Source organism: Notechis scutatus, chromosome 2 (genome assembly GCF_049901735.1).
Source record: "Notechis scutatus isolate UNSWTSFEM ecotype Mainland chromosome 2, rNotScu1.2, whole genome shotgun sequence".
NCBI lineage: Eukaryota > Metazoa > Chordata > Lepidosauria > Squamata > Elapidae > Notechis > Notechis scutatus.
This window is the reverse complement of record NC_142010.1, coordinates 149,876,874-149,900,012: the sequence shown is the minus strand read 5'-3', so window position 1 is coordinate 149,900,012 and position 23,139 is coordinate 149,876,874. Positions and strand designations below refer to the sequence as shown.

The 23,139-nt window shown below is 37.3% G+C and overlaps 1 protein-coding gene across 1 annotated transcript; it reads left to right on the top strand.

The window, feature by feature from the left end:
• Positions 1 to 16,713: 16,713 nt before the first annotated feature.
• LOC113417814 (olfactory receptor 5C1-like) lies at positions 16,714 to 17,643 on the top strand. The gene has a single exon (XM_026676389.1). It carries the CDS (start codon positions 16,714 to 16,716, stop codon positions 17,641 to 17,643), a length of 930 nt encoding a protein of 309 aa, XP_026532174.1.
• Positions 17,644 to 23,139: the final 5,496 nt, after the last annotated feature.

Sequence of the window (23,139 nt, the reverse complement as noted above, 5' to 3'; positions counted from 1 at the left end):
ATTAATTTCAAAACAAACAAATCATCATCAACCATTACATATTTGAACCTTTTTCCATTATAAATTTTACAAGTCAGATAAAACCTTATCTTATACAATACAATTCTATTTTAAACCATTTCTAAATGAGCATAAAAACATCTCTTGTCCTCTATTTCTTTCTGACTTGATTATCGTCATTCTCTTTTTGTGTTTCTAAAAGGTTTCACCAATACTTCTCAAAAACATAAACAGACACAAACAAACATATAAAAATCTTTTAGTAAAGTAACTTGGCCCCGGTACCTCTCTTTATATGGGCTTTAATTATATTCATGCTCATCTTAGAAATCATTACCTATTTTGTTTACCATTCTGTATCTTCTATATATACTTCTCCACACATTTCACTCTTCATAATTCTATCTTATTCAATCCATCTTAATTTAAATCATTATATTTGTATCTTTTGCCCATCCTTTATTATCCCTCTATCTCATTCCTTATAATGAAAAAAAAAAAAAAGAATTTCTCCTGAAATCTCTAATCAGAGTATGATGCCTTTCTATCCTCTCCCTAAATATTAGATTAACATTTAAAATGACACCTAATATCCAATCTGATTCTGCTTGGTACATTCTATCTATTAATTTTACTTTTAATAACAATAAAAACAGAGTAATAAATCGGAAATGTTTAAATACATAGTATCCTCCTAAATACGTAGTTAAATAATAAATCTAAATAATAAATCTTATAGCATTCTCATTGCCTTTCCCTTCAATATTTTATTACATTTTAAAAATCAATCATTATTAAACATTTCAACATTTTAATTTCTTATTAACTCTTAAGCCATTCTGATTTTCTATTTCTAATACAATTATTACAATACCGTCTTATGTACCTTGCAAAATCTTTTTTAAAAAATTTATACTTTACCTTTATCCCTGAAAAAGATTCCTCTTTTCCCATCCAATTTTAAAACTTTGTGGCTTTTCTCCGCCTTTCCCCTTTCTTTCTTCCCCCACCAGATCTTCCTACCCCCCCTTCTTCTAACCTCTGTCTTGCTGGCATCCCTTCTCTGTTGTATTCCCTTTTTCTCTTGTTTGCTATCATTGTATTTATTTTGCATCATATTTTTCTCTTTCTTAAATGTTTTTTTTTTATCTTAAGTCCTTCATTTTCCTCGCTTTCTTCCTTCCTTCTTCCTTAGATAAATTTTGGGATTCATTAAAGATGGTGTCTTCGTCTTCTTCTTGCTGTTGTTCCATCTGTCGCATTGTCTGTTCATAGTTAACCAGCGCCATTTCTAAAAATAGAAAAGCTTTTTCCATACCATCTTTACAGGCTGCTTTTGTTTGCTCATATTCATCCCTCAGTTCCTCAAGGGAGAAAGCCATTATAAATCTTTTCTTGTCTTTTCCCCTCTTTCTTCTTACTCCAACCAAAATATTCCAAAAGAAAAGTAAGACAATCCCAAAGTCCACAATCCTCAATCAATCCAAGCCAAGCCAAAATTTCCACTTTCTCTTCCAGGGTAGTATCAGACAAAGGAAAAAGAAAATCCAAATCTGTGTTTTAAAGCCTTATTAAAATTTTATTTCTGTCTCCAAATCCTTAAGGCATCTCCTCCAACAAAATCCAACCAGATAAATATATTTTTGTCCTCTCCCTTCCGACTTATCCCATAAAGCTAGTTTTACCTGAAAAAAAAACAGGTTTCTCAATATCCATTTGTTAATTCCGTCGGGAGGGAGAGTAAACTTTCCTTTCAGCACCTCAGAATTGCCGCTTACTTTCTCTTGTGGAAAGAATCATCCAAAAAGCCATCACTTCCAGGAATTAAATTAAATATATCTCAGAGTCCTGGATCGACCAAGAAGACTTTCACTTTTAAAAACTTTCTCATCTTCCTCCTGCGCATACTTGCCCAGCTGCCGGCTTCTTTGTGGCGGCCATTACGGACCGCCGCTACGCCGTCTTGGTAAAAGGAGGTTCTGCCGGCCAGGGAGGGGTCTGCAACACCCCCAAGCCCTTTTCCGGATCCCCTACCTTCAGCTGCCCCTGCAGGGCAGCCTTGCTCCACCCTTTCGGATCGGAGCCCCAAAAGCGGCTAAGCGGCGGGATCGCGCAGCTTCGCGAATCCTACCGCTCGCAAAGCCGACAAACCAGAAATCCTGTTGCATTATTTTTTAAGGTGCTTACAGACGAACTCTTCATTACATGTTCTTGAATTTTCGGAAATACTAACATTAGACCAAATGATGTGCCCAGCATATGAAGGAGGGAAGGAAGGGAAGGGAGAAAGGATTATCTGCCATCCTCAATATTTCCAATGTAGAATCTAATAGATTCAGCATGAGCAGTTGTCTCTAATCTTACCTATTTGTTTCATTCACTCCTCTCTCAGAGTTGTACCTGCTATATAATAGAGATCATTCAACAGGAGAAAAATTAATATTCTTTATTAAAACTCTGTTTCCTAAAGTTGAAATTATAATTATGCATTTATAGAGGCAGAGATAGACAGACAGATACAGACAGATAATCTATACTGGGTGCTATTTATACCTATTTGGGGATACCTATTTGTTTTATAAGATTGATAGTGATTATTTCACTTGGAGATATTTTTTTTAAAGTAAGGAACCCATGATTTTGTTTAATAGGAAAATAATTGGAAGTATATTTGGTCTTCAGGACAAATATTGGCATTTCAATCCATTTTCTATATTTCTGCCTAAAATAATGGGCATAAAGATGGAGGTAACAGAAAAATGATTAAGCTGTTAAAGATGAACTAGGGCAGCACTATCAATCAAGATGAAATTTTGGCAATTCAAATCTTGTCATTTTTAAAAGCATCGTGCTTCCTTTACTGGCATTCTAATTGGTCTTTACACATACATAAAAAATAACTTTTTTCGGGTTTATTGAGGAGTACAATATACACGTGCACAGGCACATACACACACACACAAAGACACACCTGGACTGGTTAACTCAGCAAAAGAAAAAAAACATTTTTAAAAAGGTTCTCCTTGGTTTCAAATTTCAGCCTTGTATATGCCAGTCAAAGATAGTAGCCACTCTGCCTTTAGTAGCCACTCTGCAACTAAAGTGAGTTATTACAAACTACCCTGTTTCTCCAACAATACGGCCTCCCCCAATAGGAAGTCCCAGCATGTTTTATAGGCATGAAATGAAATTAAGCCCCTCCCCCCAAATTAAGGCCTATATTAAAACATGCGAAATGGGGGGGGAAATGGCGGGGGGGCTTGCCATTAGGAAGTACTTTTGTTGCACACCCGAATAGGGTGCTGCCTGAGTTGACCCTGATACAAAGTGCCCCACCAACAACGAGGTCAACATCCAAGCTGTCGCCGCCCACCTGCCCAAAGATGCAAGGGGGGGGAATTAAGTCACCCCCGAAAAGATGGCCTAGCCATTTTTTCGGGGCTCAAAAAAAAAATAAGACCCGGCCTTATTATATGAGAAACATGGTATTAGAGAGCAAAGTGAGCAGTGAAGGGGTTTCCTTCTTCTACAAAATAGCTAAGAATTGGTGCAGTTAGCCTACATTAACAAAAGTATATAATCCCAAATGTGCTGTTTCAGATGCACAGGAATATTCAAGGTAACTGACAATCCTTATGCTAACCCACTGTGCAGCAGAGGCTTCTACAGAGATAGAAGCCTTATTTATTTAGGAAGAAGTGGCAAATTCATTCATATTTATTTAAAGGAATGCAACAATTTTCATTTATGGGTTAAAATCTAAAACATTTTTAATATCTTTTCCCCTCTTACCCCCCATAATCTCCTTAATTAGAAAGAAAGAGAAACAGAGAGAAACAAACAAGTCTCCATGGAACAGAGCTACAGAAAACAGCCAACCATTTAAAGAAAGAAACTATAGTTGTTCCCATGAGGGTCTTATTTCAAGAAGTAGTGAGATTGGAGAGGGCGGAGCTGGCCTCACGACGATACGGCATGTGATCTTGGAGGTCTGAGAGCGCTGCCGATATCTTTGCTCCTGGACGGTCCAAACGGATCTAAACCGTCCCGAAGAGACGGTGAATGTAAAGAGCGCATCCTGTCGATCCCAGGGATACCGTAAAGTCCCTGGTAGATCCAAGAGAAGCTTTTTTTTGCCAGCGGCAAAGAGGCAGCCATTAAAGCTGCTGAAGTTGGGACAGCTCTGAAACGGAAGAGAATGGAAAGAGAAAGTGTGCCAGTTTGGTGAGAATTTTTTCTTTACTTTAAGATTTAAGAGGAGACCCTAAGGAAAAGAAAGAATTTGTAAAATCTCAGACAGAAGTAATTAAGCGGGGATTTTAAACGGGAAGTCAAATTAATTTTTTCTTTTCTTTTCTTTTCTTTTTGTTGGGCTCTTTGTGTACGATTTTTTTACTTTGAACTGGACTGGTCTTTTTTTCTATCTTATTTTTCATTTTTGTTTCTTCTCCTTTTTGTCTTTACAGTATTTTAGGCTAGAGATCCCCTTTTAGCCTTTTTTTTTTTTGAAACCCTTTTTACTTTTTAATTAACTTTTTTATAATAATCTGTTTGGAAAAGGAGGGGGAAAGTGAAAACAGAGGAAACTTTGTAACGCTGCCAACTAGAGCTTAGAAATATTGTTTCTCTCTTTTTCTCTTTTGACCAGACAAAGCTGAGAAAGAATTCGGACTTCTTTTCAAGGACTTTGAGCCTGTCTGATAAGATAGAGGGAAGAGCATGGGAGAGTGTTATTGCAGGTGCTCTTCTGGGTTTCTATCAGTAGCTGGAGTCTGGTGTTGAAGTATACAGAAAAAAGATGATAAGACTCTAGAGAAGAGAGCTATAAAAATTAACAAAAGCCTTGGACAACTAAATAGGTGTAGTGTGTTCTTTTTCTCTTTTTTAAGTTGGGCTATTCCTCACATCCCCTCCTTATTAGCTTATTATTTGTAATAGTTATTTGGATCTCTAGACTCTTGGAACCTGCTTTTGTCTTTCTTTTTGCTTTTGGAGCCTAATTTTTACTTTTGCATTTTATTTTAAAGGAAAAGTCTTAGTATTAATGTTTTCTTTCTTTCTTTCTTTTTTTTAAGGGAGTAGGCTTTTTCTTTTTCTCTCTCTCCCTCTTCTGTATTTTTTTATCTACCCTCCATATTGGGTGTTTTTTTTGGTGGCTTCCTTTTTTTGTATACTTTTTCATACCTGAGACTTTCTAATTGGATTAAAGTGTTGAAGAACCTGAAGAAATTCCTTTTTCTTTTTTACTTTTTATTTTTCTGCCTTCTACAAGATTTAACAATTTTTTCCTTTCTCTATGGTTTTTTTTCCCTTCCTTTTTGAGCTGTTACTGCTATTTAACTAATTGATTGGATTAAGGTATACAAGAACCTGAAGAAATCTTTTTTTTCTGTTTCTATTTGGCTATTTCATGAGTGGATTAAGGTCTAGAAGAACCTGAAGATTTTGAATTGTCCGAAATGAGCAGGAAACTAACAGCGGCTGGTTCTTCAATTCCTACTTCTTCCTCTTCACCATCTGGAGGACAATGCTCAATACAGACAATGTTACAGCAAGAAAAAGAACAGGAAAAGGTGACATTGCTGATGATAATGCAAGGAATCCAAAGCACACAAGCAAGAACAGAGAATATTGAAAGGAGAATAGAAAAAAACTGATGAAAAGGTGGAGAATATTCAACAAATGATGATGAAGTATGATGAGAAATTCAAAAAAATTGAAGAAGTTCAACAAAGAGATAAGAAAATTGGAGATATTGATGACAGATTAACAGTGGTTGAACAAGATGAAAGTGGGATGCTGAGATGGGAGATGGATAGATCAGAATTTTATCTCAGATTTCAAAACACCCTGTAGAGGTGGTGAAGAAGGGGGAGCCGTCAGCGGGGTTGAGGAGAGCCACATCTCTCCTCCTCGGCTGGCCATTACTCCCTTTCCCAAAGGCAGTTGCAATGGTGGTCAGAAATGGCCACCTCAAAGAAGAACCTGACCGGACAAGATTGTGCAGGAGGAAGTTTAAAGGAGAAAGTTTGACTGACTGGGTTGAATGGAGAACATCTATTTAAGGTACCTGGAACCTGAATTTTAAAGACTAATACTATTCCTAAAAAATATTTTAAGCTGAGAAAGAGAAAGGGAAAGGAAACAGAATTGGCTTTTTTTCCTCTAACATCAACAGTTTTAACTGACTTGGAACATTAAGAAGAAGAGATTCGAATAAGAAATTGATACTAATCCACTTTGACATTAATAGGCTATTTCTAGCTGAAAATAAAGTGTCAAAGGGATAAAGATTGTTGGATAATTTAAAAACTTTCATTAAAAAAAAAGAACGAAAGCAGCAGAGGGAAAAAGGAAAAAAGAGGGTGGAATCTGGAAAATTGAGGAGACCACCTGGAACTTAAAAAAAATTGATAGTGGAATTTTAACAAGGCTTGCAAAAGATACACTGTAGCTGAAACTTTGTTACAAGAGAACCAACCCCTGGAAAGAGAAAGTGAGAAAAGAAGCAAGAAACAGTTTTGGATTATTGGATGATTCCTGGAACTTTGGATGGAGGATCCTAATGAAATAAAATAAAATCAACTGGGGGTTGTTTAAAAATTTTTAAAATGACATCACTCCTTGAAGAGTTAAAAATGAGACTTAAAGAACAAAAAGAAGAAGCACAAGATGGAAGAGTAACTTTTGGCTTTGTATTTCAATTTTTAAAAATGGAGATCTTGAACAATGAAAAACAACAAGAAACACTGGCAGAACAAGAAGGGCGGGACAACGAAGAAGCCATCTTCAATGACCAAGCAATTTTAAGTGGGGTAAAAAAGGGAAAGCAGGTAAAGGGAGTTAAAAACTTAAGTACTGAAGCAACAACCAAAAAAAAGAGTAATTTGAAAAGTAATCATAATATCAGGAAGAAGCAGAAGGGAGGATCACAGAAGGGAGAATCAGATAGAAAAGGGAATAAAAAGGGGAGGGAGAAGAAGAAAGGGAAGAGGGAAAGGAAAAGAAGCTACACAAGACAGAAACAAGATATAGAGGTACAGGAAAAATGTACAAGAATTAAAGGTATAAACCTATCTAAAAGACACAGAGACAATGGTTAAAATTTAACTTAAGGAGAAGATTCTGCAAAGGTGCATGGGATAGCATTGTTATATAATATGTTAGATGATTAAAGTGATAGAAAAAATTTCTATTGATGTGTAGTGGAATATTTGTTTATAAAGAGAATAAGGCTCTCAATGATTTAAAAAGAACGTTTAAAAAAACTGAAAAGAAACATGGAAGATTTTTTTTAAAAAAACAAAACAAATTTTATTGATTTTCAAAGACAATACACAAACAAAAAAAACAAAAAACATAAAAACATAAAACATCTTTTCTGAAAGCTGCTTGATTCCGGGTTACATCTCTTTGTACAGACACAAATTCAAATTCATGTTCATTTTATATACCATTCCATATCTTATTACCATTTTCCATTTTCTATATAGCTCCTCACCTCTTGTAATTCTCTTAGTTTAATTTTATTTATCTCATCTCAGTTCAGATCATAATATTTATTATTCTTTGTCTGTTCTGTTTCCAGCTATCTATTTCTCTTTTCTCTTTAAACAAAACTTCTCCTGTACACTGATTGGAGTGTGACGCCTTTAACTCTTTCCCCTAAATTTATAATACTTAATGTAATACATGACTTCCATTGGGATTCTGTTTAGTACATTCTAAAATTACACATTATATTTTATAAAAAGAAAAAAAATTATAAGTATATAATATAATTAAAACAACTATCAATGCCAATACAAATCTAATCATTAATATTAATATTCATTTATATCTTAAACATTTTACACATCACTTTTCAATTGAATATCATACTTTTATGGGAACACTTATACCTCCCATAGTTATTTCCCCCCCACATCACATATTTTAAATCATTGTATTTAAATCATTGTATCATTAAAATGTTCCCATTTCCTCCTACTTCAATTCTCTCATTTAAATTTCACTAAGTTACACTAAATATTTTATCCCATTTTTGGTCACGTGTTGTTTCCAATTTTCTAACAATATTTCTAAGTACCAATATAAGAACAGAATCTTATGTACCTTTGCAGAATCCCTTTTTCAATTAAATTTACCCATTATCTCTAAATGAATCTTGTTTTTTTACATCTTGCTCCCCACCATTAAGGCTTCTCATCCCTTCCTTCCTCCCTTGCTTGTTCTTCTCCCTGCCCTTTTTACCCCCTTGTCTCTCCACCTCCCTTTTCTTCTTCTGCTTTCCCCCTTTCTGTTGTTTTCCAACATTATATCCACTTTTCACCTTATTTTTCTCTTTTTTTGGTTGTTTTTTCAAGTCTTAAAGTCCTCTTTTTCTTTTCCTCTTTCTCCCTTTCTTCCCCAAATAAAGTTACTTGTTCATCAAAGATGGCTTCTTCTTTGTCCCAATCATCTTGTTGCGCAGTCAGTTTCTCATAGGTGCAAATTGCCATTTCTAAAAATTGAAAAAGAGTGCCAAGAGAGTCTTTCCCTTCTTGTTCTTCTTCTTTGTATTTTTTGTATTCAATTTTCAATTCATCCACAAGTGATGCCATTGTAGAAAGAAAAAGTTTTTCCAAAACAACCACCCAAGTGTTCTTAGTCAAAAATAATTCCCAAAAGTCCCAAAGTCACCAAACAATCCAAATAAGCTGTTTCTTTTAACACTTTCTTCTTTCTTCACTTTCTCTTTCTGGGGTTACTGTTTAGTTACAAAGTTCCAGTTAAAATGTATCTTTTAGAAGTCTTGTTAGTATTTAATAATTCTTTGAGATTCTAGGCAATCTCCTCCTTACTTCCAAATCCTGCTCCAATTCTTTTCCTCTCCCTTCCCACTTACAGCAAAAAAGATTTTTTTAAAAAAATATTCAGAAATCCTTATCCCTTTAGCATTTAGTTACCTATTAGTGCCAATGCGGGTTATTCCGATTTCTCTTGCATTTCCATTCGCTGTCAGGTTATGAAGGAGAGTGAAAAAAAGGAAAAACTTTCCCTTTTAACTTCCATTCGCTGCTTGCAAATCTCTGGAAACGATGTGTCTTTCACAAATTTTAAGTTCCAAGGTATTTTCATTGTTGCTTTGTCCTGGTCAGCAAAAAGACTTTCACTTCTCAACTCCTCCTGCACTTTCTTTTTCCGGCTGAGCGCTTCTATGTGGTGGCCATTTCTGACCGCCGCTCAGCTGCCTTCGGAAAAGGGGGTTTAGCCAGCTAGAGAAGAGAGCTGCGATATCTCTCGACCCTGCCAGATCCCCCCTATCTTCGCCACCTTCTATGGAGGTGGATAGCCCTGAAGCCAGGTGGCTCAGGGCACTCCATCAGCGAGCACAGGCAGAAACCGCACACAGTCGTGGATTCCTGCCTGCCCCGAAGTGCTGCAGACCGGAAATCCCGAAACATGGAAGATTTTTATCAGTTGATAAGGTGAACTTGAATAAGAATAATAACTTCATTGACTACTGTTAATAACTATTGTTTTTTTTATTTAAAGACAGTAATAAATAAAATATGAAATATAGATGATTAAAGTGAAAGACAACTGATATTACTAGGTAATGTTTGTTAAAAGAAATAGAAATGTAAAAGATTGTTATTAATATTAATGGCAGAGCTGTACTTGAATAGAATAATTATTCCATTTACTATTGTTATACATATATACACAGATATATATAGCTTCCTAATAAATGATAGCCATCCATTTACTCAGAGCCAAGCCGCACTAAAAGCCTCCAATACAGGAAATACAATGTTGCCAGCCAATCAAGACAAAAAAAGCCACAAAACAGACAGAAGATATTAGAAACACCAATCAAGCAGAACACAGCAAACTCCAAGACCAATAAAAACAGACCAAGACTCCCAACCAATCAGGATGAAGAAAAAACCATTCTGGCACAGCAGTAGGCTGGCTCCAAATTTAAAACAGAAACGGCTGTGAAAGTCCGACTCACAGACGAACACAATACAGAAGGCTGATGATGGCAGATGAGATTCTGCCGAAACGTTGCTACAACTTTAAAAGCACAACTATAATGATGTGGGAAAATACCCGAACAAAGCTGAATACCATACATGTAAGTACCTGCGAAAACTTAAGAAAACAGATATATATACATATATACTTTTTTCTTTTAAGAATTTAGTGTGTATTTTAAGGGAATGTACCAAGCAGAATTTGATTGAAAATAGGTATATGTTATAAAATAGAGGTTAGAAAATGAATGTTATAACTGTAAAGATGTAACTTAAATTTTTTTAGTAAGATTTGAAAAAAGATACAAAGGTGTTACACTTCAGTCTAGTAATTACAGGGGAAAAATTGTTTTATGAGAAAAGATAATATGAAATTGTAAACAGCACAGACGAAAGTATAAAAACATTGATTAGAAATATTTTAAAAATTAGAAAAAGATATGTAATTGAATTAAGAAAGGAATGAGATAATTTAAAATAAGGCTATAGGAAGTAAAGAAAGGGAAAAGCTATTGAAAAAATTGTGAAAATAGTTATAAGATATGGATTAGAATGTATAAGATAAATATGTATTGAGTTTATGTCTGTATACAGAAGTGATAACCCGGGGCCACGCTGTTCTCAAAAAAAGATATTTTAATTGTATGTTTTGTGAAAACTTAAATAAAACTTTGGAGTGGAATTAATAATTGCATTTTTTTAAAAAAATGTTTGACATTGTGGGGAAAACAAGACTCCATATATCAATCAATTCAAGATTAACTATCATTTCAAGGAATATTTTGGGTAGTTTGCCTTGTATCATTTTTAATCCCATTTACTGATGTTCTCTTTGGTAAGCAGATTACTGCATTCAGATCTCCCATTAGGTACTAATTTTCATATGACACGTCTATTAACTTTCCCAAAAGTGCATTAAAATGCAGGTTTATTTTCATTTGGAACATAAATCCCAACTAAAAGGAACTTAGTTTCATTATAATTAATCTCCACTCTCAAATATCTGCCTTAATCACCAGATAAAATTATTTTCAGTTGCAATTGTGAATTTATGTACAAAAAACCCCCTTTACTTCAGCCTCCTTAAACAAAAAAAAGAAAATCCTCTCTCTCAAGTTTTTATTAAACAATTTTTTCCTCTTTCTTATAAGTATTTTTATAAACAAACTACATCCAACTTTAATTTCTTCAAATAGTGAAATAACTTCTTTCTTCTCTGGAGGGCACTTGCCCCATTTATATTCCATGGTAGGCATTTAAATTCCATTTTTATACATTTCAAAAAGTCCGTATCAATGGTACCTAAAGTAGTGGTATTTTCCTCATTTTCTTGCAACTGCATAGCCGCCCCCTGTTTGTCTTTTTGCTATCTCTGCCAATTCAACCTTAACATCTTTCCAAAAGTTTTTCACCTTTTGACCTGAATTAAATCAAAATCACTGTTGCTTAAAAGTCAAAATCGGTCCTTTCAATTTATTCTACATAAATGGTATCTTCTACTTTAATTTGTCAGTCATGAAGCTATAGACTCTCCCTTTATGCAGTATTTTAATAAGTATTTATTTAAAGTAGGATTACATCAGAATTATTTATCTTTAACTTTGTATTAAAATGTTGCTGTAGAATTGTTGTAGTGATGTACAATGTTCTCTTCCTAACAAAATAATATATCTAAAATGTCTTTGGGGACATTTCTTAGTTTTGGTGTACCTTGTATTAATTCTATAAACATTATCCAATTCTGCTTCCATATTTTCTTTGTCCCATTGCAAAAAAAATTGCAAGACTGAACTATCCTGTCCCTTATAAGTTCCCTGGGTTTTTCTGGGTCTAACTTCAAGCAAAAGCCCTTCTCTCTCAATTTTGGCAGTGCTAAATTATCTAAGTTGCTTTCTGTGTCTTAGCTTATTGCTTCAGTCTTGGTTTCTAAAATTTCTACTATTTCTTTAACTTAATGAACTTCATCTTTATTCTGTATTACCTATTCTTCAAATTTCTTATTCATTATTTCTTCCAAATTCACCAGTTTCTCCTCTGTAGATGCTGTCATTGTTGCTGTTACAGATGGTCCAACAGTTTTTCCTATCTTTTCAAATACCCTCTGTAAATTCTCAGATATATCCCCAGCTGGTTGATCAGTCAATGATCCTCTTCTTTCCTCATTCATTGTTTTTCTTATAGAGGCCATTCCTCTCCCCCCCCCCCGTCTCTCTCTGTCTGTCTGTCTCTCTCTCTCTGTCTGTCTGTCTTTCTGTCTGTCTTTCTCTGTGTCTCTCTCTGCCTGCCTGTTTCTTTCTCTGCGTGTCTCTCTCTGTCTCTCTCTCTTTGCGCGCTCTTTTTCTCTGTCTCTGTCTCTGTCTCTCTCTCTCTCTCTCTCTCCCTTACTCTGTCTCTGTCTGTCTGTCTCTGTCTGTGTGTGTGTCTGTCTGTCTGTCTGTCTGTTTTTCTCTGTGTCTCTCTCTGCCTGCCTGTCCCTTTCTCTGCGTCTCTCTCTCTCTCTCTCTGCCTGCCTGCCTGCCTGTGTGTGTGTGTGTGTGTGCATGTTAATTTACAATCCAAATAAAAGGAAAACAAGTTTTAACCTATGTTTTCCCTTTTTCTTGTTTCTTAAATCCTACACTTTTACAACAGTCCTTGAAGCATTCATGTTCCCATGCTCTTGCAGTTTGTGCATTTTTATGACTGTGCCTTACCCCTTTTGTTTAAGAAACCTGGCCAGATATTCTCCTTGGTGAGCCACAACAAAATGCTTGCCCATGAAGGTATGTGCTATTTATTTAATTGTGGAATTTAAAGTAAACAAAGTTTGCTTCATTTGAGCCATTCAGCCAGAGGGGGGGTGGTACGGTTTTAACTTTTTTACTGCTTACTTTTTTACTCTTTTATTTCTTAAACACTTGATTTGATATTACCTTTATTAAGCTATTAAGCTTCAGTCATAGCCTATTAGTCCTTTTTGAAGATCTGCACCATTTTCAAGACATCACTATTCTGGAATGATGAGGAGGAGGATTGCCAGAAGTGACTTAAAGAAGAAGGTGTAGAAAAAGTTTTCTTCTAATTTTGATAGGGACTCCCCCTCCCATCTTATTGCTATAGATTCCCAAGAAGGCGCTTTATAATGACATCAAAATTATAGTAGAAAGGGAGAAACGATGACAACAAAGGTCTGTAATAATAAAAGTGTCATCCATCATGCTACATCTTCTCAGCTGCTTGCTCTATCAAAACACAATCTCTATAATTCCTATCAAACATAGTGAACAGGAACCTTTCTGTCCCCAAGACAGTATAAGGATCATTAGGGTTAGTATTAGCTGTGGGCTAAAAGAAGAAGCCACATCTTTATTAAGATTCTTTATTAGACTTTATTAGAAGTTTCTAACTTCATTAGAAGTTCATGTCAAGATGTAAGAATTGCTTCTCCTATCTGCTCTTCCTCTCCTAAATTAAAAGTGTTGTTGTCAGTGTGTTTGCAGCATGACTACTATTGCAAGACAACCCAGGAACACAGCATAGCACACAGAGGCTTTCTTTTTTAACAGTGGTTTATATACAGACAGCTATATACGTACATATACATGGTAGGCAAATACCTGGCAAGCAATCCATCTTCTTTACTCTGCACAGAGAACCACAATTGAGACAGAACACAGGGAGAGAGAAGTATTCCCTCTCATGGCCTCATATATATAGACAGCTTCTTAAAGTGGCAAAACCCTGTGGATCCATCCTCAATCATAAAGCAGCAATAACCATGCTGATTCATTCCCATTGCATCACCCTTACAACAGCTGATCAGCTATTAAATCTCAATACCTTAACAGTCGAGGTACCTGACCTGGAGTTTAATGACAGCCTTCCACTCTCTAGTTTCAGCAACAGTAGATGAATGGATAAGGAGAAGGCCAGGGCAAGGATATGGAAAGAAAATCTTTTTATGTAGTTGCTAAGATCAACACCAACTTGATGGCACATGATGAATCACCTACATCAAGATCTCTAGTAAGCTCCAAAGGAACTAAGGAAAGTTCTTTATGTCATCCCCAAAAACAATTTTAGGCCATTCAAATCATGTACCATTTTAATGACATTTGTCACGTTTGGCTCCATTTTAAAAGGTATTTATACATTAGTCATTTGCATAAAGTAATGCCTTTTCTCAAGAAAACTAAGTAGTATAATAATATGCACCTATTAAACAAACAAACAAAAGTTCAGGAGGAAACTAGCATAGAAAAAGAAAAATGGTAATTAAAAAAAAAGTCTGCCAGGTTTCAACACATAGTAGCCACTCCGTTTTTCATTACTGCTAGTAAAAAGTTCGTACGAGATATAATTAGGAGAATGCAACATAAGCAGTGACTCAGTTGAAGGGGTTTCTTTCTTTATAAAGCAGCCAAAGAATTGCTGAAGCTAGCTTGTCAAAAGAGAAGCGTACAACCTCAAATGTGCTAAAATATAGGAATATTCAGGGATGAAATGTGGAAATTATACATTAGAAATGGAGCATTAAAAAATTTGTCCTGAGGATGGCAATGAGTGGGGGAATAACAGAAAGTGACACCATCCATTTCAACCCTGTAGAAAAAGTTGCATAACCAGGGGCAACTAGGAATCGTGGATACTCTTAAATTCTGGGAAGAGCTAAAGTCTCCAAATAATTATATGCATCAATTTGCCCGCCCTGAGGTAGACTCTTGTGTAGCAGTACAAAATGGAGAATGTTACTAACATCCATCTTTGTTTCTATTAATTTAACCAGAAATGGCAAACTCATTAATATGTACTTAAAGGCATGAAAGTTTTCTCATGTGTAAGTCTAAAATCTAAATATTTTAAAAACCTTTTTTCCCTGAGAGAGAGAGAGAGATAACAAGTCTCTTGGAAGTAGAAACAGCTAACCATTTAAAGAAAGAAACTACGGTTGTCCCATGAGGATTTTCTTCAAGAAGTAGTGACAATTACATCATCTTCGCAGCCCGAGGGGAGAGGGTGGTGGAGGAAGGAAAGGTAGAGAACTTCATAATGCAGTATAAGAAATCGGGAAGCAAAGGCATCTAAAGCAACCTCACAAGGACTGATAAAGGAGATTCATACTCTCTGCTCAGGTATGATGGGATCACGATCCATGCCGCAATTAGCCAATTGGAGTAATAGTTTCAGGGGGACTTTCTGTTTACATAATATAATATTTTGCTTCAGCATATTCAAAATCAAGGTAACTCGGTTTTTGCTGCATTGTAGTGGGGTGAATAGAAAGAACGAAATTTTTATTCTGATTAAGGGACTCCTAGATTTCTAACCTATGTCCTGTTCTGATGGCATCACAGAAAGGGACTGAAGAATTCAGACAGCTCAGCAGAAAAGAAAAAAACAACCAGAAAGTTCTTAAACTATGGGATGAGTTGAAGGAGGTGGATTGTTTTAGTCCTGAATTTTAGAAGAAATGAAGTGACCCCTAGGATGTGTTTTGTTGAAGGAAATGGAAACTATCAGATGAAAGTGTATTAACTTCTCCCCCATTCAGTTGCATGCATATTAATATCTAAAGAAATGTTCACTGCAGCAGCCTTGTGAAACCTTGGATGAGTAATATTGAGACCCATTTAACAGAATAACAGAGTTTGAAGGAACCTTGGAGGAGTCCAACCCCCTGCCCAAGCAGGAGTCCTATGCCATTTTAGATAAATGGTTGCCCCATCTCTTCTTAAAAGTCTCCAGTGTTGGAGCACCACAGCTTCTGGAGGCCAGTTGTTTCACTGATTAATTGCTCTGTCGGGAAATTTTGTCTTAGTTCTAGGCTGCTACCCTCCTTGATTAGTTTCCATCCATGGCTTCTTGTCCTGCCTTCAGGTCAGTGGTGGGATTAAAAAAAAAATTACTACCGGTTCTGTGGGCATGGCTTGGTGGGCATGGCAGGGGAAGGATGCTGTAAAATCTCCAGTCAGAGGTGGTATTTGCTGGTTCTCCAAGCTACTCAAAATTTCCGCTACTGGTTGGTGATACAGTGAATGCATCTTAGCCACTTAGACTTCTATACCACCTCACAATGCTTTACAGCCTTCCCTAAGCAGTTTACAGAATCAGCATATTGCTCCCCAAAATCTGGCTCCTCGTTTTATCAACCTCAGAAGGATGGAAGGCTGAGTCAATCTTGAGATCAGTCAGGATCGAACTCCTGGTAGTGAAAGAAAGTCAGCCTGTAATACTGCAATCTAACCACTGCCCTACCATGGCTCTCATCTTGGTTGATAAAAGAACATTGTTTGATGGAATCCTTTTTTAAAAACAAAAAATCTCTAGCTTGGACAGTTATTATATTCTTTCATTCACATTTGTGCTATCACTTCTTTTCATATTGAGCATTGGTATCTGCATTTAGTTCAAGGCTGGAAAGCTTGAGGTGATATATGCATAACCTCTGCCTTAAAACAAAGTGAAATGGCTATCCTAGTGCCAGTGGGGTAATTGAAAATTTGTTCCATTCCTATTGTGTTCTTTACACAGAAAGGAAAAAGAGCACCATCCAGTCCAATGCTTTAGAAAAGCTCTGAAACAGTGGTGGATCCTCATTAGCTGAGGGAAAGTAGGTTTCAAACAATATCATGACAAAAGGAGAACTGAGTCAAATTTCTTATGGAATAAGGAGAGGAAGGGTATGATATGATTTTTCATTCCAACAGGTACAATGGCTCTTCACCACAATACTACCAAAGTGACCGAATTTATTCTCCTGGGCTTCACTTCTGAACGAAACCTTCAGCTCCTTCTCTTCAGCTTCTTCTTGCCCATGTACCTCCTTAGTGTGGCAGGGAATCTGGGTCTAGCCATTCTTATCCGAGCTGAGCGTGCCTTGCACACACCCATGTACTATTTCCTAAGCCACCTGGCTCTGATGGACCTATGCTCCTGCTGCACTGTAGCTCCCAAAATGCTCTTGGGGCTCTTGAAAGGTTATGACACCATTCCTATCCCAGCCTGTGGCCTTCAGATGTTCATCTTTGCAGCTGTCTCAGATGCTGAATGTTGTCTCTTGGCAGTCATGGCTTATGATCGGTATGTGGCCATCTGCCGCCCATTGCACTATGGAACTGCCATGCCCCAGCATCTCTGTCATCTCCTAGTAATTGCTTCTTATGTGGCAGGGATGACCTCTGGAGTGATCCATTCCAGCATGGCCTTCCGCTTGCCCTTCTGTAGTGCAAATACTTTGGACCATTTCTTCTGTGATATCCCTCTAATTCTGGATTTGGCTTGTGCTGACACACAAATTAACCAGCTCTTACTCTTAGTTGTATGTGGAACTATCCAGAGTATCACCCTGTTGACCATTATAACTTCCTATGGAATTATCCTCTGGACTGTAGGACAAACAGGGTCGTTTCGAGGTATGTCCACCTGTGGATCTCACCTTATAGTTGTAGGGGTGCTTTATGGTACCCTTCTTTTCATGTACCTACGCCCTGATGATACCTATGCTCCACAAACAGACAAGATGACATCTGTCTTCTACACAGTAGCCATACCTACCCTCAACCCTGCCATATACAGTCTTCGTAACACTGAGGTCAAGCAGGCAGTTAAGAAGAGGCTCAGCAGGATATGTCATCAAACATAAAAACAGCACAAATATAAAGGGAGGGAAGAAGCCTTCCCAACAGTTTAGAATACTCTTCCTAGCCTAGTGAATTCCATGGGCTCCATGGTTGCAAATTGTAGATCTGAAGATTATAGGAAATGGACTCTTAACATATCTAGAGGCTAAGGAAGCCAATTACCGAATGTATCCAAGAGGAAGTTCTGTTGAAACAGCAAGGCCTGCTTCTGGATTTTTGTGGAAAAGATGGCAAATTGAAGATGGCTCTGCTAAAAGTAGAGCTAATGACCATAGAAGAATGATGAGCTGGTAAGTAGACCACCTCTTCATAATTCTTCTCCAGAGGAGGAGAGGACTTGAGATTACACAACAGCAGTGTCTGGCAGGTTTAGAGCATAGTAGACAAAGGAAACCCATCTTTTTGCTCAAACTGTGGTCGATGCCTTTCTGAAGAACACTGGATTTGCATACTTCCTTTCATAATCACTTTTGGAAATTGCTTTAACTACTTTTTAGTTATTAGGACTACTGTGGCTAGATTGGGGAGGAGGTTAATGACTGCCACTGTTAGAGTGGTTATTCTAGAAGAAGAGGAGGAGGAGGAGGAGGAGGTACAGAGTTTCATCTGACAAGTAGTATTGCAGTTGTGAAAAGAAAGTTCAGAACAGAATTCTAATTTCTTGTCATGTTTTCCGTTCTATTTTACCCTAACAGCTAAGTGTTTCATTATTTTTAACTAAAAAGAATAAATACTTCTAAACAGGAAGGATGGGCAATCAGGGACCCCAATCTGTTTGGAACTTTCCAGGGCCCCAGTTTTGCACAATCAAAATTGCCAATGGAGGAATACGATGTTTTGCTTAATCAAAACAATATGCAGGCTAAAAGATGACACTTTCTATGTAGTCTTTCCAAAATCTCAGGCAGAGAACACTGCTTCCCATCACCCATTACCTGGCTTTTAGCCATGGGTGGGGGGGAGTTAATTAAAATATTGAAATGGATTGAACTAGTTTAAAAATGGAAGGAGGAAAGTATTATGAACTTCATAATATTCACAGTGTTCTATGTCTAATTCAGCCTTAATTGCACACTGTCCATTTTTCTGTATATTATACTCTACCCAATCACACACCAAGCTTCATTTTAAAGAAAACAAAAAAAATATTCCCCTGTCCAATCATTTCCAACTCTTAGGGGGTGGTGCTCATCTCCATCTCTTAGCTGAGGGAGCCAACATTGTCCGAAGATACTTCCATGGTCATGTGGCCAGCATAACTATACACCGAAGTGTTGTGGCTCTGATTCCCAAGCCTGTGCTGTTAGAGGAAGAGGACTCGGAAGATGAGGAGGAGGAACTGGGAATGCCTTCCTCCCCAGGACCTTCCTCTCTGGCAATGCCTTCCTCCCTGATAATGCCTCAGGTTTCATCAGACAACCGAGAGGAACAGCCTGAGATTAATCAGGAGGAAGGCATATCAGAGCAGCCCCTAACAGGGAGTCAAGAGGACGAATGTTGGCTTGATCCTAAGCAGTGTCATAGGGAGAAACATGAGCAGCAAAGTAGGAGGCGTGGGAGGGTCAGAGAGTGAGCTGAGTCATTGAGCCACACCCCCACAGGGGATAAAAGTGGGTGTGTTGTCAGCTGGAACTTTGTACGGGACAAAGTTTAATCTTGCTTCAGGTTTTCTTTGTGAATGATTTTATGGTCTGCCTTGTAATTTTCTGGAAGTAGCTTTTTACTTGTTATCAGTTCGGACTTGGTAGGCAGAGCGTGTTGGAATGCCAAGGACATTATCAGTTCCAAAGAATTAACTCTGTGAAGTCCGAGCCAGCTTGCCTGCCTTTGTTTGTGTGAGTTTGTACTCTTTCATCTTTTGGAAAGAAGAAAGGTGAGACAGAACACCGAAGTGCATGGAACATTGTTATTTTCCCACCAAAGTGGTACCTATTTATCTGCTCATTTGCATACTTTCATATTGCTAGCTTGGCAAGAAATGGGCAAGAAATGGAAGCTCACCCTGTCACATGGTGCATGGGTCTCCAACCTGGTCTGTCAGCTTTCCAGCTGACAAGCTCAGCATCTTTAACTGCTGAGCCATCACGGTTAAATATTTTGATATTAAAATACATTTTTGTATATTATTTGCTATCCAATCATGCACCAAGCTTCATTTTAGGTATGATTAAAATTATATTGTTTAATGGCTAAGGAATGGGGGATAAACCCAGGAGATGATAAGTTCTTGTCCTGCCTTAGGCATGAAGCCAGATGATGTGACTTTGAACTGGTCATCCCTCTCAGCCCTGGGAAAAATGCAGGCACTAGTCTAGCAACCAATAGGATTAAACAATGAATCAAAATTACATTAAGTGTAACAATTAATACAATTAATCACCAAGTATGTAATCCTTTTTCTGATTGATATATTTAATATTATATTTCAGTAGAAACTTTGGGGATAATGGCCAAGGTTTGGGATTGGAAGTAGATGCACATCATGGTTTTCGGTGTGAATTGGAGCTGCTTGGGACTGAGCCTGGGCTGATCTACATGCCAAACCAAACAGTTGTCTTGTCATTGACGTCTCATGTTTTCCCAAACCCAAGCAATCTTCTGCATGTTCACTAGCAGCCCGTGGGCATAAATGAGGTGAATTTGAATTTTAACTAATTGCACTGAATCCATTTTAATAGGATACACGTTTGAAAGCTTATCCAATACACACATTGTGAAGAAAATGTTGCAGTTCATTTGTGGATTGGTTGACAACACAGATGTACCCACAGCTCTTAATTTAGAAGAAGCAACCCTTCTAAGCATCAGAAAAAATTCTTGTCCACACCAATCTCTTTAGTTATATCAGAATAAGGAGTTGGTTTTGGGAACTCTTCTCTATAGCTCTGCTCAATTCAAGGAGTATGCAACTCAAGGGGAAGGTCTCTAATTTTATTCTGTGAACAGATTGAGGGTGGGAACCAAGAAGAACTGACATCTTAGAGAGAATATTCCCTGTAGGCCAGGGGTGTGAAACTCACGGTGTCACAGCGGTGTCATGGACTTCCCTCTTCCCTAAACTGGGTGTGGGCATGGCCAGCACATGATGCATCTGGCCCATGGGTCAGGAGTTTGACAGCCCTGCCCTAGGCCAACTCTCCACCCATAGCCTCCCCAACCACAGGTTTCCAAGAAGTCTTTATAATGACACCAAAATCATAACAGAAAGGAAGAAACTATGGCAACAAGAGACCAAAATGACAAAATCAGAATGCCATGCATCACGGTGCATTTGTTCCAGCCTTCTCAACTGCTTAGTCTCTCAAAACACAATGTCTATAATTCCTATCAAACATGGTGGACCTCTCTGTCCCTAGAATATACATGTGTGAGATTAGTTATGGGCTGAAAGAAGATGTCATGTCTTTATTAAAATTCCCCAGAAGTTCATGCCAAGAAGTGATGAAGCACATGAGAGTTGCTTCTCACGTCTGTCCTTCCTCTCCTTAAAAAAAAAGAGATAAGGTCCTTGCCCTGGAGTTTAATGGCAGTCTTCCGCTATCTAGTTTCAGCAAGAGTAAATGAATGGGCAAGGAAAAGGTCAAGGATATGGAGAAAATCTTACTACACAGTTCCAAAAAGTCAACACCAGTTTGATGGCACATAATTATTCAATCAGAACATAGGTCAATTCTGTGTTTCTTAATTCCCAGTTATAACCTTCAAAGGCTGTTTCTCATTTTTTTAAAAAATGATGGAATTGTTCCATGTCTAGTTCAGCCTTAATTGCATATTGTCCATTTTTCTGTATATTATATGCCATCTAGTCACACACATCGCTTCTCTAAAGCATATTGAGGGAATTGAAGGTCACTTTTGAATGTTTTACTGCCAAAACCAAGAGTTAGCAGAGTTGCAATGAGATCTAGGAGATTCAGAAGTTTTTAAAAAGCAAAACTAGGAATATATTCTTCAAAGACGAGCTCAGTAATAAAGTCCTGAGAGCAGCCAAGAATAATTAATTACACTCTTCACACACAGAAGGAGAACATGCAAAGAAGGTGTGACAGGGAAAACATTAGTGTTAATCATGGCAATGGATGTAACATAAAATAATAAAGTATTAATATAAACTTGGGGGTAAGGCCAAGAAAGCTGATTCATAGAATTAAAATTGGTGGAATCAAATAAAACTTTCCAAGGAAATAAATAAATGCAAATGGAATTACTATAAAAAGGAAGAGAGAGATGAAAAAGCCCTAAACAATATGACCCTAAGGTAAAAGAGGTCACATAACCCAAAACAGATTAGTATTTCCTTGAAAAGAATGGATATAATCATTGATTGCTAGGATACAGTATAGAAGTTTGTTCTTTTGTTCAATTAATGCCAGGGGAGCAGAAGGGAAGTTTAGAATTGCAGAAACATAGAGAAACCAGTGTTACCAAACCTTAAAAAACCTATCTACCCGGAGGTGGTATTCAGCAGGTTCTGACCAGTGCTAGAGAACCAGTAGCGGAAATTTTGAGTAGTTCAGAATAACCCCTCTGACTGGCCCCGCCCCCATCTATTCTCTGCCTCCCGAGTCCCAGCTGATCGGCTGGGTCTCCTTTTGTTGCCCTGTACAGGAGAAAGGAGCTGGAAAGCAGGTTAGTGGGGTGGGGAGAGAATGGGGATTTTACAGTATCCTTCCCCTGCCACGCCCACCAAGCCACACCCATGGAACCGGTAGTAAAAATTTTTGAATCTCACCACTGTATCTGCCTTATCTGATGTGTATGCACAATTTGGGGATTGCATATTAATTATGCTTGATCATTCTCATTCTTATATATAATCTTTAGCCTGAAGACCTCAGGATTTTTAGAGCTTCGATTAGAGGATGGGTAGCCCCGAATACAGGAACTTCTGCACCTATCTCCAGAGGAAATGCTGGCTGGAGAATTCTGGGAATTGAAATCCACATTATTTTAAAGTTGCTAAGCTTGAGAAACACTGAACTAAATAAAGGTTCCCCTCCCCCTCCCCCGACTAGCCCCTTCCTCTTCTTTATTACCATTAGCAAGGAAAATACTGTATGTCCAAACAAAAGGCAGAAGTTAAAACTCATGGGTCAAGAACAAAAATTGAAACTATGTGTTATAGTGGTGTACATAATCATTCAACCTCAAAACAATGGATATATACAGCAGAATGGTTTTGTGTCAGGTTATTGCAATAAGAAGAACAACTTCCCAACGTCGACATGGAATTTAGCAAAGGGAGAAAAGCAGTAACTGCATCTTGTAATGGGATTCAAAATCATGGGAAAATGGTCAAGTAAGCAGCAATTTTCATTGTCAAAATATATAGAGACTAATTTTAAAATATTTACCAAATTAAGATGAGGAAAAAAAAATTAAACTTGTCTTGCTAAGAAAAATGGAAATCCTCAAGATGAATTATTTTACCAAAACTTAATTTTCTATCTCAAATTGAAATCAAGGTACAAAATAAGTGGCCAAACAAGTAGGTAATA